The sequence below is a fragment of the Ciconia boyciana genome, chromosome 9 (assembly GCF_034638445.1).
Source record: "Ciconia boyciana chromosome 9, ASM3463844v1, whole genome shotgun sequence".
Lineage (NCBI taxonomy): Eukaryota > Metazoa > Chordata > Aves > Ciconiiformes > Ciconiidae > Ciconia > Ciconia boyciana.
The window spans coordinates 23,827,112-23,841,766 of record NC_132942.1 but is presented as its reverse complement, the minus strand read 5'-3'; the positions used below and the strand labels follow the sequence as shown (position 1 = coordinate 23,841,766).

The following is a 14,655-nucleotide window of genomic DNA, read 5'->3' as shown; positions in this document are numbered from 1 at the left end:
GTGGAGTTTTTTAAAGAGATGTTTTGAAGTAAGCAGCTCAGACACTGCTCAAGGAACATCAGCCTACTAATGTAAAACCCAAGGAGCAAAGTTTCCCAGCACTGCAAACATACATACTTCAAAAATGCAAGGCATACTTGTTCTGGTTCACTCCATGGTAATGTCCCAGAGGGAAGAAAAGCCACTCACTCCTTTACTGGAAAGATAGCCTACTACTGTAACAGTAACCAGCATATTTTCTGGCATAAAATACCTTGCATAAATTTACATTCCCATCAGATCTTTGACATACAGGCAAGGTTTGATAAACTTGAAGGAAAACAGGGATAAGCTGGAAATTTAAGTGTTCCACATGCCTATTTTTGAGCTTAGTACACTGACATACACTGGAAAGAGCTCATTACAGGGCTGCCAAAACGATGAGGTGGCTAGAATACAAGACCTACAAGAGCAGACTGACACAGTTAGCTGTGAGAAGGCCAAGGGGAGATTTTGCTGCTACCTTCGAATACCTAACAGAAGAGCAGAGAGAAGATGAAACCACACTCTCAGAGGTACACAGCGAAAGGACAAGATGCAACAGGCAAGCTGCAAGTGGTCAAACATTGGAGCAGGTTGCTCAGAGATGTTGTGGAAACTCTAATCTTTCAGCTATTGAAAATATTTGTGAAATACAACCTTAAACAACCCCATTTAACTTCAAAGCTGGCCCTGCACTGACCCAGGGGTTGAACCAGGGTACCACAAGAAGTGCCTCCCAACCCAAATTATTTTACCATTCCCTAGCACTATATAAAATTAAGTACCTACTTAAACTTCAAACACAAAAATAGTGAGGTTTTTTTTCATCTGTGCAGTCATAACTACAATGTTCTTCGGACAGAGAGATTTATTGGTCTCAGCATTCGCTTCCACACAAGTTCTAGAGTTCTAGAACTTGTTCAAGTTCTAGACGTGAAACACTTTTGCAAGATCTCAAACACTGACCAGTTCTTTAGCTAATGTACAGAAGTACAGTCATTCTTGGCAATCTACTAGTGACCTGCACTTTCACAGCGGTGAATATACAAAGCCGCCTAATATTTAGGGAGCAGCATTAGAAGAGCACAGGCTTAGCGTATCATTGTTTAGGAGACACAAAACCACATGTGATATGAAGTCAAAGAAGGGATGTACAAAGATCAACATCAGGCAAGGCTCCTATATGAACTTCAGATAGAAAAGGTGGAAGCAAGGACCTCATATTTATTTATTTATTTTAATTTGCAGGAGAAAACCCAGGACCACAGTGAGGAAACCCAAACTAATAAAAAAGAAAAATCTGTCTTTGAAGAAACAAAGACTACTGTGTGCTCTTTTCTCCAGAATCTTAACAAGAGCTTATATCTTGAGTGCCAGAAGGTGGCTGAAAAGGCTCCCTGGCTGCCAGAATGGGACAGCCTGTTTGAAAAGGCAGCTCTGGGACAAGAACAAATGGTAAAACATCATACCAACCAACAACTGCACTGGATGAAGTACTGCTAAACAGGGAGAGCCAGACCAATAACAAAGCAGGACAAACATTCAATGCTATCTCCCTTCTTTGAATCTGGTGGAGCTGGAGAAAACACCCCTAAGGATTTGTTTGCACAAGCCACTCAAAGCAGATGTCTCCAAAAACATTACAAATGTCTTGTCAGGCAAGTTAGACATCTGAATATTTGATAGTCTGCTCCATCATACCATCATGGAAGCTGCCAAATTCTTCATGTAGGTCAAAATGCTGGTAGAACAGGGAGAGGATGCAGCTGCTTCAACAGGACAAAACTATTTCCATACACACTACAAGGAGCCAAGTATAAACTACTCTGGTCTCATATAATGCTCTAGTAGCTCAGAGTAGGTAGGAGTCAACAGTGGTCATTCCTGAGCAGGAAGGAGAGGAGTGCATTAATATGGAAGGTAGGCAAGGATCAAGTAATCAATGAGTACCTTTTGAGTATTCAGTATTGCCATAGGAAGCGACAAATCTCTCTTCAAAGATCAGAAATGGCAGTAAGTTATATACTCAGCAGGAATGCTGGATAACACTAACTTCTTCCATCCTCCAAAAAGAAAAGAAAAGAAAAAAGGTTTTAATAATCTGATAATCTTTGACTGAAACTACTAGCCTTCAAAAATTTGATTTTTCCAACCTGTAATCTGAAAACTCCTGAAGTGCCTCTAAAGGGTTCTCTCGCAGTACATACTGGGAAAGCAAGATTAAAGTTTATATTGCACCTCCACTGCAAACAGTTTAGCACGTAGAAGAAAGCTACTGTTTTAAAATGTAGTAGTGTTACACTTATGTCAAGTACATACGACCCAAAACAGGGGGGCATTTTTAATTCAGTAGCATTTCCTGCTTTCATTTTACATCTCTGGACTTTAGAGGTGGTTTCAAGGAAACAGGTTTGCAAACTGCATACAAGGAGATGGTGAAACTACGTGAGAAGGTGAAGTAATTGGCCAAAAATCACTACTGGTTCCACAGCAGTGAAATGCTCTTCCAGGAGCCAGTCCAGAGCAACGATGTCTCTTTCATCATTAAAGAACTGGAGCATTCAAATTCCCTTGACAGTGATTTTAAACATACAGCAAAGTTTACTGCTCTATTTCAAGAGAGTAAAGAAAGTTTACAAATATCCAAATGCTAACATTAGTACTTGTGGTCTCAACTATCTTTTCAGAAAGCCTCTACTTACCCCAAAATATTTTGAAGCATGGTTCCACAAAGGCTTAAATCAAACTCAGAGCTGCAGTTCTTCCACATCCACTCTCATCTAGTTGCCCCCCACCTTTTTTTGGGGAAGAGAATGAATGGATGTACACAGGAAGTAAATTCAACTGACCAACTCATTGCCTGGCAATGCAATTGTGAGCACACAAGTGGAAGGAGATGGGGTCAAAACAGTCCCAATGCAAGCCAACTTAATTTTCCAGGGAAGCCATGACTTTTACTTCCCTAGATGCGCTGGTGTTATTCCCAACATAGCAAGAGCTGTAGATTTACTTGCATAGCTTTTATCAATAGGTTGGGGGGGAAAAAAAAAGAAAAAAAAGCCTTTCTCCAACACTAACATAAAAAAAAATGCCCTGCAAGGACAGATCAGTGTCCATTTAGTCCAGCAGTCTGTCTCCAAAAGCTCAAGCAGGAAACGCTGTGTAGGGAGAGCAATCAGTCATGTCTGTGGTTTACCACCCTCATTCCAACACCCAGCCATAGGATTAGGGATCTTAGCCTTTGGACCTGCTGATCCCTTTCTGAACCTACAGTGTCTCCACAGTCTCTTATCAAAATAGGTTTTCCATCAATTGTGGTGTATTTTCCCCACTTCTTCCCCCTACAAGGTACAGGTTCACCACAAAACCCATTGCATCTACCTAAAAAGCTGGCCTTGTGTGAGTGCTAGGAACCACACAAAAGAATAGCAATCAGGGTGGACACAGACTGAATTTCTGCAAAGAACACAAGTGGCAGCAGCAGAGATACCCTATTTGCCTTCTTACAAACAGCCAGGAGAAACCAGAATTGCCAAACTCAAGCATCAGGTGCTTCTGTTGAAATTACTATCCAGAAGAGCACATGGATTATATGCAAGTTAGCTCTGCAGCTGAGAGTTCTCAAGCTTACACTTCCCCCTTCCCGCCTTTAACATATGTAATACATGAAAAGTACTTTTAGCTTTCATCAATCTCCACCTAGAGATGCTTAGTCCACCATCGGGCTACTCACTGTAACATTCTGGAGAGCTCAGAAAGTGTCAAACACTTGTGTCAAGTCTCCACACATGATGCATTATCATAGCTCAGAATTATTAAGTGTTGTTTACTCCTTCTACAGCTTTACTCTCCCTAGTTTCATTCCTGATTAATTCAGTATCACTCAGCATCCACTTTAAAATGAGGACCACTGCATTATGAAGTAACTTCAGACAATACATATAATGCAATATATAAAACATGATTCAATAAATAATTTTATATAACATAATAAGTAACAAGTGAGTAACAATTTTACTAAACTATATTTTCTGAAGTGGATTCAATAAAAATCACCTTGCTTCACCCTCACTTAGCATTTTCCATGCTATGAACTGGGAGGAAAGAACCCCTTTAGTGATACAGGCTTGGGACTGACTGGACAGCAGCGCTGCTGACAAGGTCCTAGGGCTACTTGGTAGACAGCAAGCTGAACACAAGCCAGCAGTGTGCCCTGGCAGCAAAAAAGTAACATTTATCCTACCAACAGCTCACTAATACTATAGCCACAGACGAGGATTTTTTACAGTCACAAGTTTGGATTAAATATATATAGGACACTATTTTAACACACCCCCAATATATATCAGTACCTGCTTACTTCCTCCTGTCCAGAAGATTTTACTGTCTTGATCATGTTCTATATTTCTAAGGAAGTATCCTAAACCTATCTCTGTTCAAAAAGAGGGAAGCTGGTGAAAGAGAAGAGGAGCTGCTCCCCATCTTTTTTCTTTAGCATGATCACCTCTCATTTAATCACCGAGTCTGATCTCTTATGAATTACAGTTCTCTAAATGTATACAAAACACAAGTTCAGTACCTTGCAGCTGGCTGAAGCAATTTTCAGAATTTTTTCCACAATCTTGATTCAAAGATGTTAAGAAATTAAGAAATACATGACTGCTCTTCATATCATAATCCAATGGTTAATAACCTTCACTGTGAAAAAGTTAGTCTTTTAATTTGAACTTATCTGGCTACAAATTCTTGTTGTGTTTGTTGGCAAGATTAAAAAAGCTCACTAATATCCAGTATTATCTTGCCAGGGAGATATCAGAGGACTCTAATCAAGTCACCTCTCAGTTTTGGCAAGAAGCTGCACAGTAAACTCTTTTAACACTTCACTGCATGGCATTACCTCCTAGCTCTCCATCAAATTGGAGATTAATCCCCATTGCAGCCAGTAATTTTTTTTGTTTGTTTTCCAAGTGCTAATGCCAGAACTGTACATAGTATTTTGGTAATGACTTCAACCCACCCCACACAGGCAAGAATGTATCTCTACTCATTCCATTAATGCACTTGAACTACCTTAGCTTCTTTGTCACAGCATCACCTTGGAAACTCATGCTTAAGCTGTTTATCCACTATGAATCCAAAATGCAGTTCAGTCACTGCTTTCTAGGATAGGATACCATGTGCCTTGATTTAAATTCAGCTGAATTGCCTTGTTCCCAGGTGTACAGCTTTACGTACAGCAGCCTTAGCACACACATCTGAATGGATCTACTTCACCTGACAATCATGATGGCTGCCTTAGTGCTATATGCCTTCCCATAAACCACAATTTTATCATGCAAAAGTTTTAAATCAACAGACATTTTGCACCAACAAAATCACTAATGAAAACAAATTCTGACAAGCAATTACCAGTTTTTGCTGAACATCCATGGAAACTATTCAGTCTTGTACACCCTCGGACTGTTCCTGAACTATCTGAACTGAATGGCATTCAGTACTAATTTTTGTATTCTGTAAGGTCCTCAACATCAAGAGAGATACCTTTAACAAAGTCAAATACTAAATTTAACAAGCTCTAGTTTCCTTAAAGTCTTATTTACAAGGATTAATTACATCCTTTTCTCTCCTTGTTAACTAAATTCTGTACTAAGAATAAATGGGAGAGCTGGTAACAATGTAAACTATACATTTATTAACATCACGCAGTGCTAGTCAAATAACCAAGGTAGCTCAGGTGTGTCTGCACAGCACTACATTACTAGCTGCCATGTTCATCCACTCCGTCTACTTTTAGTATCAATACATCAGCACTTCTCCAACCTCCTGGAATTTCCCTAGTGTTCCAAGTATACAATATTCCTTCCATTACTACAGCTAGGGATATGCTAGTGTTAAACATGGAAAAAAAATACACTGGCAAAGGCAAACATGTCTCTCACCTCCCAATGTACTTTGGTGGTGGTTTTTTGGGGGGTGTTTTTTTGTTTTGTTTTATCTCGGTTTTTGTTTTGGTTTTCTAAAAAAAACCCCAACAAAACAGAACTAAGCCCCTCCCCCAAAACCAACAAAAAACCCCCAAAAAACCCAACCCCCCAAAAAAACAAACCTCCCCCCCCCAAATCCCCCCAAACCAACAAAAAAACAAACACACCAAACCACACAACAGAGGAAATTCAGAAGCTTTCAGAACAGCAACCTAATTCTAAATACCTGAAAGAGGGAATAAGCATTACTTTGACATCCCAATTAAGGCAAGTAATATTCTTCATATAGTGGGACCAAGCTACTTTCTCCTCTACTTTACAGATAGCTACTTTACCTGCTGATGTTTGAGACACATACAAGCTTCTAATCATGATGCATATTAATAAAAACAAAGGTGTATTTCACTTTCCAAACAATCTGTGATTTGGCTTCTGTTTTGTTAGAATTTGACAAGTTCAATGATGTCAACAGAAATTTTTAGATTCTGGGGAAAAAAAAGAGAGGTAAAACAAGATTTAAAATTAATTTAGTTCACAGTCTCCTTACTCAGCCTTTACATTTGAGTGAAGCTTCTCAGTGAAACCCACGAAGCTTTAGAAACATCATGGGTTTGCTTCTATGGCAGAGAAATAAGACAATGCTGGTAGCTGACTGACAAAACAACATGTATTTGGGCATATTACCTGAACTACAGGGTGTAAAGAAAATACCCTGTAGCATAGCTTCCTTCACTGCTACCACTATAGTAGCCCTCTCCTGTGTCACCTGGTCAGCACATCCTAACTGATCACTACACTTCTTGTGCTTTTAAATGCTTTTAAACATACCTGGCCTCACCTCTCAGTATCAGCTCCATACAGCACATTGAAATCCGCAGGTAGCTGACAGTAAAAAGCGGGAGGGCTGGAACTGAAGGGTCTCTAAAAACAAACCTTTAAATAAGAAATGCAACTGTAAACATCTGTGACTCACAACTTCGTCTCAGGAATAGTTAAAGAATGATTCTTCAGAAATCCATTCTATCATAGATCTCCCCTAAGTAACGCACGCTAACTGCACTGTTCTTGAGAGTTGTCTCTGTACTACTTCTGTATTTTCACCTGTTAAGAACCATATTGGAAAGACATTAAGACTCGATAGTTTCCAAGTTCTTGTAATATTAAATGAGGGAAACTTCACTCTAGGTTTAACTTATATTAGACACCAAAATTGAGTTGTTCAGTGTACAGTACCTGAACATTCATACAACCCGAAACATAAAACTCCCTACCCACCTCATGTTTATTCTACTATTCTTTTCAAGGTTACTTTTGTTAATAAAAAAAAATTGAGATCACTCAGGTGAGCAGCTATTTATTTTTCTTATTAAATATCTGTCTAGAATAAGCATATCTCTTAAATCCTGAAGAATTATGGATTATTGGAGAGAAGTGGGATGAACAGCAGAACAGGGTGTTTTAAATGAAATTCAAATATCCTTCAGTACAAAAAAGCAACATCTTCAGTTACAGTCAGGACAGGACAAAGATTCTTTCTAAGTTTCAGTAAAAAATCTGAAAAAACAAAAGCTATGTTCTAAACCATTTTTATGAGCAATAAATATAACCTTTGAACAAAAAAAGGAAGTTTCCTGGATCTGCGTGCATCTCTAAGACCATGTAGCATTGCAGAGCAGTAGAGCTTGACACTGTATTGAAATTTCAAGGTTTAGTACAACAAAGACTGAACTGGGCATCTGAACTAGAGCCAAATGGATGAACAGAGTTAAGCAAAAGTTAAGCAAACAAATCAGTACAGTTCAGTAAGTTAACACAAACAAAACAACCACCAAGTCAAAGCTTTGGTTTCTTTCAGCTCCACTGTAGAAGCCAAAGACTAGCAGTTCAGGCACTGTGCACCTTCACGTGTGCAGGTAGCAGTGCATTTCTAAAGCACATACAAGCACAGGAAGAAGCAGTATTTGTGATCCTAACGCTCTATTACTCCCTCAAGCATTCCCTCTCTGGTAAAGAAGAGGTAAGAGAAGCAAGATTTGCCAGGATCGGTGAATCAGGGAGTTTTTATGCAAATATAATCAATGCATATAATATACCTGAAATAGCTAACGTACAAAAAACCATTAGGGAAGAGCTATCCAGAGGTCAGAGCTCGACACTGCTTGCTGTTACAAGTGATGAACAATCTGCCAAAGTATGAGGGATAATGGCAAGGAATAGGCTGGCTCTTCTCAGAGAGCAGATGAGCCTAATAATGCTCAACATCTGACTTCCAAAGATCTTAATTAGAAAAGCAGGAGTTCTTGGACATGAAGTACTAAGGGAAAGAGAAGAAATTAAGTTCCAGAGTAGGCTTTATAGAGAAATTCCTAAGCAAGTTAGTAATCACGTATAATTAGATTTTTCAGGTAAATGCTGAATAAACACAAGACTAACACGGGTCAGCTTCCGGCATTTTCAAGACAACAGCAATGGTATTGCATCAGGCAGGTATCAACCTGCAGCCACAAGAGCTGGTAATGATACACACAAATTAGCTACAGTTCATATTCAAGATACAGCCTGCTAATACAAAAAGCAGTTCTTGAAATAGCTCTTTCCCTCAATAACGCTGCAGGCATGAGTTGCTAGCAAACTTAACACTGTAGTGACAGCTCCCCAAGCTCTGTCCGAACTGGATGAGACTTGCTGTATTATTTCAGTTGTAGGGCCACTTGAGGCTATAGGAACTCAAATTTTGCACCTTTTTCTCAGACAATATTCCTCAAAAATATCCCACAAAGTTTCAAGAGTATTAATGAAGCCATTCTGTGCATCCTAATAACCTCTCTCATGTATACTATAAGTACAGAGGACATTAAAATTGAGCTAGCCCTATACATCCAGAAGAAAAGCAAAATAGAAGTTAAAAAAAAAATCTATCAACCTAAAAAAAGAAAAAAAGCATTGCTTTGCTCTTATGCTCAAATTGTTCCTTCCTTCAGTCCTAATGATGTCTTCCGCACTAAAGAAAAGTGTTAGGTGCGACTTAAGGAAGAACAACAGCTTGAATACAATATGGAGCTATTTTTTATACCCAATGGACTCCTGCAAATTCAACAGGCTCTGCACAAGCAGAATAAATTGGAGAACTTGAGAAAATATTTGCACACTTCCTCCACTGAAACAAAACACATATACTGGAAGTGGTAAACAGTATTTCAGATGCTTCTAATAACACCTCTGGAGTTTATTACCAGGATTCAATAACTGGCAGGAGGCGAGGAACAGCCATGCAATTATTTAAGGGGGAGGAAAGACTGGGTAAAAAAAATAGGAAGTCACAAACAGGAAAGCAAGCTCATTTTCACCAGCAGGCAAATCCTGAGGATTACACCGAACAGAAAATGATGCATACAATATGACAAAACCCCTGTATCAAAGTCATTTCACAAAGCTAAGGCAAGGCCAAATCCAATACCGTATAAATACATTTACTAAAGAAATTTAAAGTTGACGTAGAGAACAAAACGCCAACTGTTGGGATACGGAGCGTGTGCGATTTCCTCTTCTGCATCACAAAAAGAATCGGGTTTTGTGCTTCCCCCTCTCCCGCAGAACAAACACATGCAAGAGAGGGAATAAAACCGTGGTTTGTGATGGGCTTTCGGGCTCCATCCCTAAGCATGAGCCCGGCTGCAGAGGGGCGGCCGCCCCGGAACGTGCCTCGGGAGGCCCGCAGCCCGGGCCAAGTCGAAGCAAGTGACACAACTTGTCGCCGGGTCGGCGGCACTCCAGGTGCGCCCCTGCTACCGCCTGCTCCCGACCACGCCACGGCGGCCTGAAGCCCTGCGGGGGCCCCGGGCCCGGGCGCGGCGCGGAGGTGGCGGGGGAGTTGGGGGAGGGGGGGGGACGGCGGGGCACCCGCTCTCCGGGAGCGGCGGCGGGGGAGGGTGGCGGCCGGGCAGCGCGGCGAGAGCTGGCGCCCCCCAGCCGTGCCCGCGTCCCGGTGCTGCATGGCGCTGCTCAGCCTGCCTTGCAGAGGGAGCTCGAGTCCCGCTCTGCGCCTCGCAGCGCCTCTCACTCCGCAGCACACGCCAGCGCAGCGAGGCGGCGGCCGGCAGGAGCGGGACACGCAGCCGCCGCCGCCGCCACCGCCCTGCGGTCAGGAGCCGGCCGGACACCGAGGGAGGCCACAGGCAGCGGGCGGAGGGCGCCGGGCCGAGCCCCGCAGAGGTTCGCGCGAAGACGGCGGGGGGCGGGGGGGGGAAGCGGAGGCTGCGGGGCGGGTGGGGAACGGGCCCGGCCCGGCTTGGCGGGGCGGGGAAGGCGGGGGAGGGGAGGAGGAAGGGACGGGAGGGGAAGGGAAGAGGGGGGGGTGCCGGCGGCTCGCGTGGCGGCGAGGGGGCGGTAATCAGCCCCGGTAGCGCGGCGGAGGAGACAAAGGAAAAGAAAATGGAGTCGGGGCCGGCGGCTCGGCGGCGGCCCGGCCGGGCGGGGACGGCGGAAAGGGACGCCCGGGCGGGCCCGCAGCCCAGCGCCGCGCTGTGGGGAATGGCGGCGGTGGCAGGCAGGAGCCGGCCGCGCTGGGGACGATAGAGGGAGACAAAGCCCCCTGCTTCCCCGGCGGCGGCCGCTGCGGGGCCCCAGCCGAACCGGAGCCCCATCGTGACACCTAGAGGCCGGAGAAAGCGACTGCAAACCCCCCGCCACCGCTTACCTGCGCCCGCACCCTGCCGAGCTCGCTCCGGCCGCCGGGCCCCGCCGCCGCCCCGCGCCGCCCACGGGCCCCGCGGAGCCGCCGCGCCCCGCACGCCCCGCCGCGGCCGCCGCTAGCGCCCAGCACCAGCTCGCGGTTTAATCGCTCCACAGTCGCTTCGGACACAAAATGGCGGCGGGCGGGCGGAGTGCGCCTGCGCCAGCGCGGCTGCCGCGGCCGCCGGCCGGAGCGGGGAGGGGTGGGAGGGGGGGAGGAGGGAGGGCCGGCGCGCAGGGAAGCGGCCGCGCGGGGCAGGCTGGGAGCGGCGGGCGGGGTGGGAGGGACGGGGGCGCGAATGGCGCGCCAACTTCAAACGCGGGGCCGCGGCGTCAGCCGGCGCGCGTCTGTGCGTGCGTCGGTGCGTCATGCGTTGTTGAGGGCGGGCTTGGCGGCGGCAGTGGCGGGAGGCTGCGCCGTGCCTGGCCCGGCCCGGCCCGGCCCGGCCCCTCCCGGCCCCTCCTCCTCCTCCTCCCCTCCCCTCCCCGCGCCCCTCAGGGGAGCCTGCCCGGGCTTTGCCGCTGGGTTTCCCGGCGTGGCAGGCAGCCCGGCGGCGGCACCGCGTGGGAGACGTCTTCCGGGCAGAGCCGGCGGGTGCGTTGGGAGCCCCGTGGGGCTGCTGCCGCTCTGCCTCTCCAGCGCCTGGTGCCCCAACCGCGCGGGCTCTGAGGGCCCGTTGCCCTGTCACTGGCACCCCGAGCCCCAGACACCCTCAAACACCCTCACACACCCTCACCCACCCTCACCCGTGGCTCTGCAAACGTCTCCTAAGCTTCACATAGGCTAAAACTCCCCCCTTCACCTAAGCGAAACTTTCAGGCCCACCAGAGCAGGAGGCTGTGCCTCAAGCTCCAGGGGAAAGAGCTTGTGAGGAGGATAAGGCCACAGTGAAAGTCCACACTGAAATTTGTGCCTTCCTCTGTGCTGAAGAGGGGTTTGCTGCTTGAAAGACTGAAGCTTTTCTTAAGCTGGAAGAGGAGTCAATACTGTCATGAATTAATCACTAGGAAAGTTGTAGGGCAATTTTATAAATACCAACGAGTTACTGGAATTACATTATGTTTGCCTGGTGGCTTTAAAGGACCTTGGGTTTGCCAAGCTTGTAATCAAGTGGGGCAAACTGCCCAAGTTAGCTTCAGCACTGCGGGAATGGTGAATGTGGTGCCAGGTATTCAGGAGGGATCTTCTAGGGAAGTTAACAAGGTTGGGTCCTGCCCATCAGAAGTTACATGCCACAGTGTTTTCTGTCCAAAACTTTCCCCCTCCACCCCCAAAAGGTGGAAATAGCCACAACATCCATAGTGAGATGTGTGAATTTATATGAGAAAGCACAGGGGCTTTCATTTTCTGCAGTTTCCTGTGCTGAATCTTCTGGATTTAACATACTTTCTCATCTCCAGTAGCGTTGTTGCAGACCCGTAGCTGATTGACAGGCAAGCTGAGAGGAGGGGAGAATTCTGTGAGCTCATGCTGCATCCTCTTTCTATTTTCTTACCATAGAAACGTATGAAATGGAGCTACAGTAATGGGCTAAAATATTAATAGTTCAAAAATAAGATGCATTGGGAGGAAGCTGCATTTTTTGCTCCTTTTACTCACCTATCAATCCCTGGAGGACAATAAGGCCAGGAATTCAGAGAGAAGACTAAATGTAAAGAAACCTCAACACAAACCCATGCTACTAGGACTAAAGAGTTATAGGGCTGTTACAGTTGAAACTGATATTAAAAATCTTGCCCCAAATTTTTGCCTCTTGAGATGTCACTGCAGGGCAGAGTAAAAGCTGTTCAACAGCCTAGGCTTTACCCCAACCTGCTTAGCAAGTGACAAAACCATCACACAAACGTAGCATACATTAACATGTATAAACTGTGCCCTTAAATCCTAGTCTGAATAATGCTTATGTCTTGTCAAGCTGTGTCGTGGAGAGGAGAAAGATCTGCCAGGCTGCTGCTCTGTGAGGAGGGAGTTTGGCTGAGAGGTGGTGGCGAGTGAGAAGATCAGGTCCTGACCCTGCTTTATGGGTTTCTCCTGCCTAAGCTCTCCCAGTCCTTGCAAAGAAGCAGGGCACCGGTGGCAGTGCTGTGGGCTGCACTGTGAGCACTGATACTCCTTCTGGGGCTGTTGACAACCGAGACAGAGTTCCCTTCTGAGGATTATGATGCCAGGCTGAGTCCATTAATTTGTTACAGCAGGGGAACTGTAGCTTACTGAGCAGCCAGAGGGGACGAGCTGTGTTGAGTCACCAGGATGTAGCTCTGTTTCTTCAGCCTTGGCTGAAGGAGAAAAAAATTAGTTACAAAGCAATGGCAAAAAGTGACCATTAATTATGAGAGGTGACAGGGTGTAGCCCATGACCATGACCTCTGGGGTCTTCATTGCATGAGAAATTTGAATCCTAGAAACAGAATATCCTGAGTTGGAAGAAACCCATGAGGATCTTCAAGTCCAACTCCTGTTGGACTATCAAAAGCTTTGCTAAAATCCAAACAAACCCACATCCATTGCCTTCCCTTCGTCCACTAGATGTGTTGGTGTAAAAGGAAATTAAGGCAGTATGGCATGAAGAATCTGCTAAGAACATTTCTGGGGAAATGAGATTCTATAGTGTGAATTTTTTAAAAAATCATTTACATTTATTCTAAGCTGTCAACCCATCAATTCTCATGCTGTAATTTTTGGGAGAATGGCATATCTTTCATGCGTAGCCATGAATCTTGCTTAAGCTCAAAACTTAGTTCAGGCACGAATCAAAATGGAGAGGAGCACTGGCTATATGTAAAATTGCTTCTTATGCTCCTTTAAATACCCAGGGCTGGGAGTAAATGAGCGCTAATGATCCCTCTGCCTTTTGTTGTAGCCATGCTATGACAAACGATCACTTGTCTTTTGTAGGAGGAATGTCGCTGCTTAGGAAACAGAAGTTGTTCTGGCAAACACCTATTCCTGGACTTCTGCCAGAAGTGTCCCAGACCATCTATCAGCATGTGCTTGGGGTCTGACCTATTCATCTTGGGTTTCTCACTTGGAGGCACTTTTGTGCTTATTTGCAGAGGACTCAAGCCCCAGCTTCAGTCCTAATTGTGGGTGCTCCTGAAAATCAGCCTCCAAGCCTGTCCATATTAGACACCTGGAGGCAGATGCTCCTTCTAGAAAGGTTGCCTGAGTAGGGCTTTTCCCAGAGACACCTTGCCCGTGAGCAGAATGGCAAGAACTGAAGCCGAGGAGCTCCTGACCCCCTTGCCAAGGCCCCGGGTGAGCTCACCCCCCTCATTCCCTGCTCTCCCTAGCTCTGTGCTTCCATCACCCTCACACTGTACAAGCCCTCAGGAGTCACCACCCCTCTCCTCACTCAGCTTTAAGGAAAACAGTAGTCGAGTTTGAGAGCCAGCATTAAATTAAGTTTTGGAGACTGCCTGGAGCACACTTTGGTCTCTGTATGAAATGAGGCCCCAGCTGTCACCCTAGGAGCAGTCCTTGGAGAACAAGCCCGTACATATGTGCCTCACAGCCCTGCGAGGAACACGCCATGAGGATCATGAGGAGGTTGTTGCTTTGCTGTGATTCAATGCAGACTACTTAGCTGTTCGAATCATTTCTAAGTACCCTAGTGAATGCCTTGGAAATATGATTTCATACAAGCCTGGGATAAGGTGAGGGGTCCAACTTTGAGGCTGCTCAAACTGGAGATTCCCAAACTACTTGGCATCAAGATTTAAGTCATTTCTTACACGAGGGCTGATCAGAGCTTGTGGCACTCCAAAGTGGCAGCGTCTGCTTGGGGTCATTCTGGCTGGTGGGTGCTCTTGGTGTCACAACCTGGGCAGCTGCACCAGCCCCAGTGCCATCCAAGAGGAGGGTACATTGGCTGATCAGTTATTTTGTGCTGATGATCTCTGCAAGGGCTCCTCAGGACAC

General features: G+C 45.7%; 1 protein-coding gene across 13 annotated transcripts in view; it reads right to left on the bottom strand.

Annotated features, from left to right (window-relative positions):
* CTCF (CCCTC-binding factor) overlaps positions 1 to 10,858 on the bottom strand; it is a 37,203-nt gene extending 26,345 nt beyond the window's left edge. For 7 of the 13 annotated variants that reach the window (XM_072872874.1, XM_072872878.1, XM_072872882.1 and 4 more), the window contains exons 1-6: positions 10,702 to 10,735; positions 6,834 to 6,938; positions 6,341 to 6,490; positions 2,724 to 2,816; positions 2,175 to 2,227; positions 1,972 to 2,084 (exon numbers count right to left, since the gene is read on the bottom strand). Coding sequence is in view for 2 of the 13 variants with exons in the window: in XM_072872880.1 (XP_072728981.1) it covers positions 1,972 to 1,995 (24 nt within the window). In the remaining 11 variants the exon portion in view is untranslated. Of the gene's footprint in view, positions 1 to 1,971; positions 2,085 to 2,174; positions 2,228 to 2,723; positions 2,817 to 6,340; positions 6,491 to 6,833; positions 6,939 to 10,701 lie in introns of all 13 variants that reach the window. The other 6 variants (XM_072872876.1, XM_072872875.1, XM_072872884.1 and 3 more) reach the window with 3 other exon arrangements.
* Between the last annotated feature and the right edge of the window lie 3,797 nt (positions 10,859 to 14,655).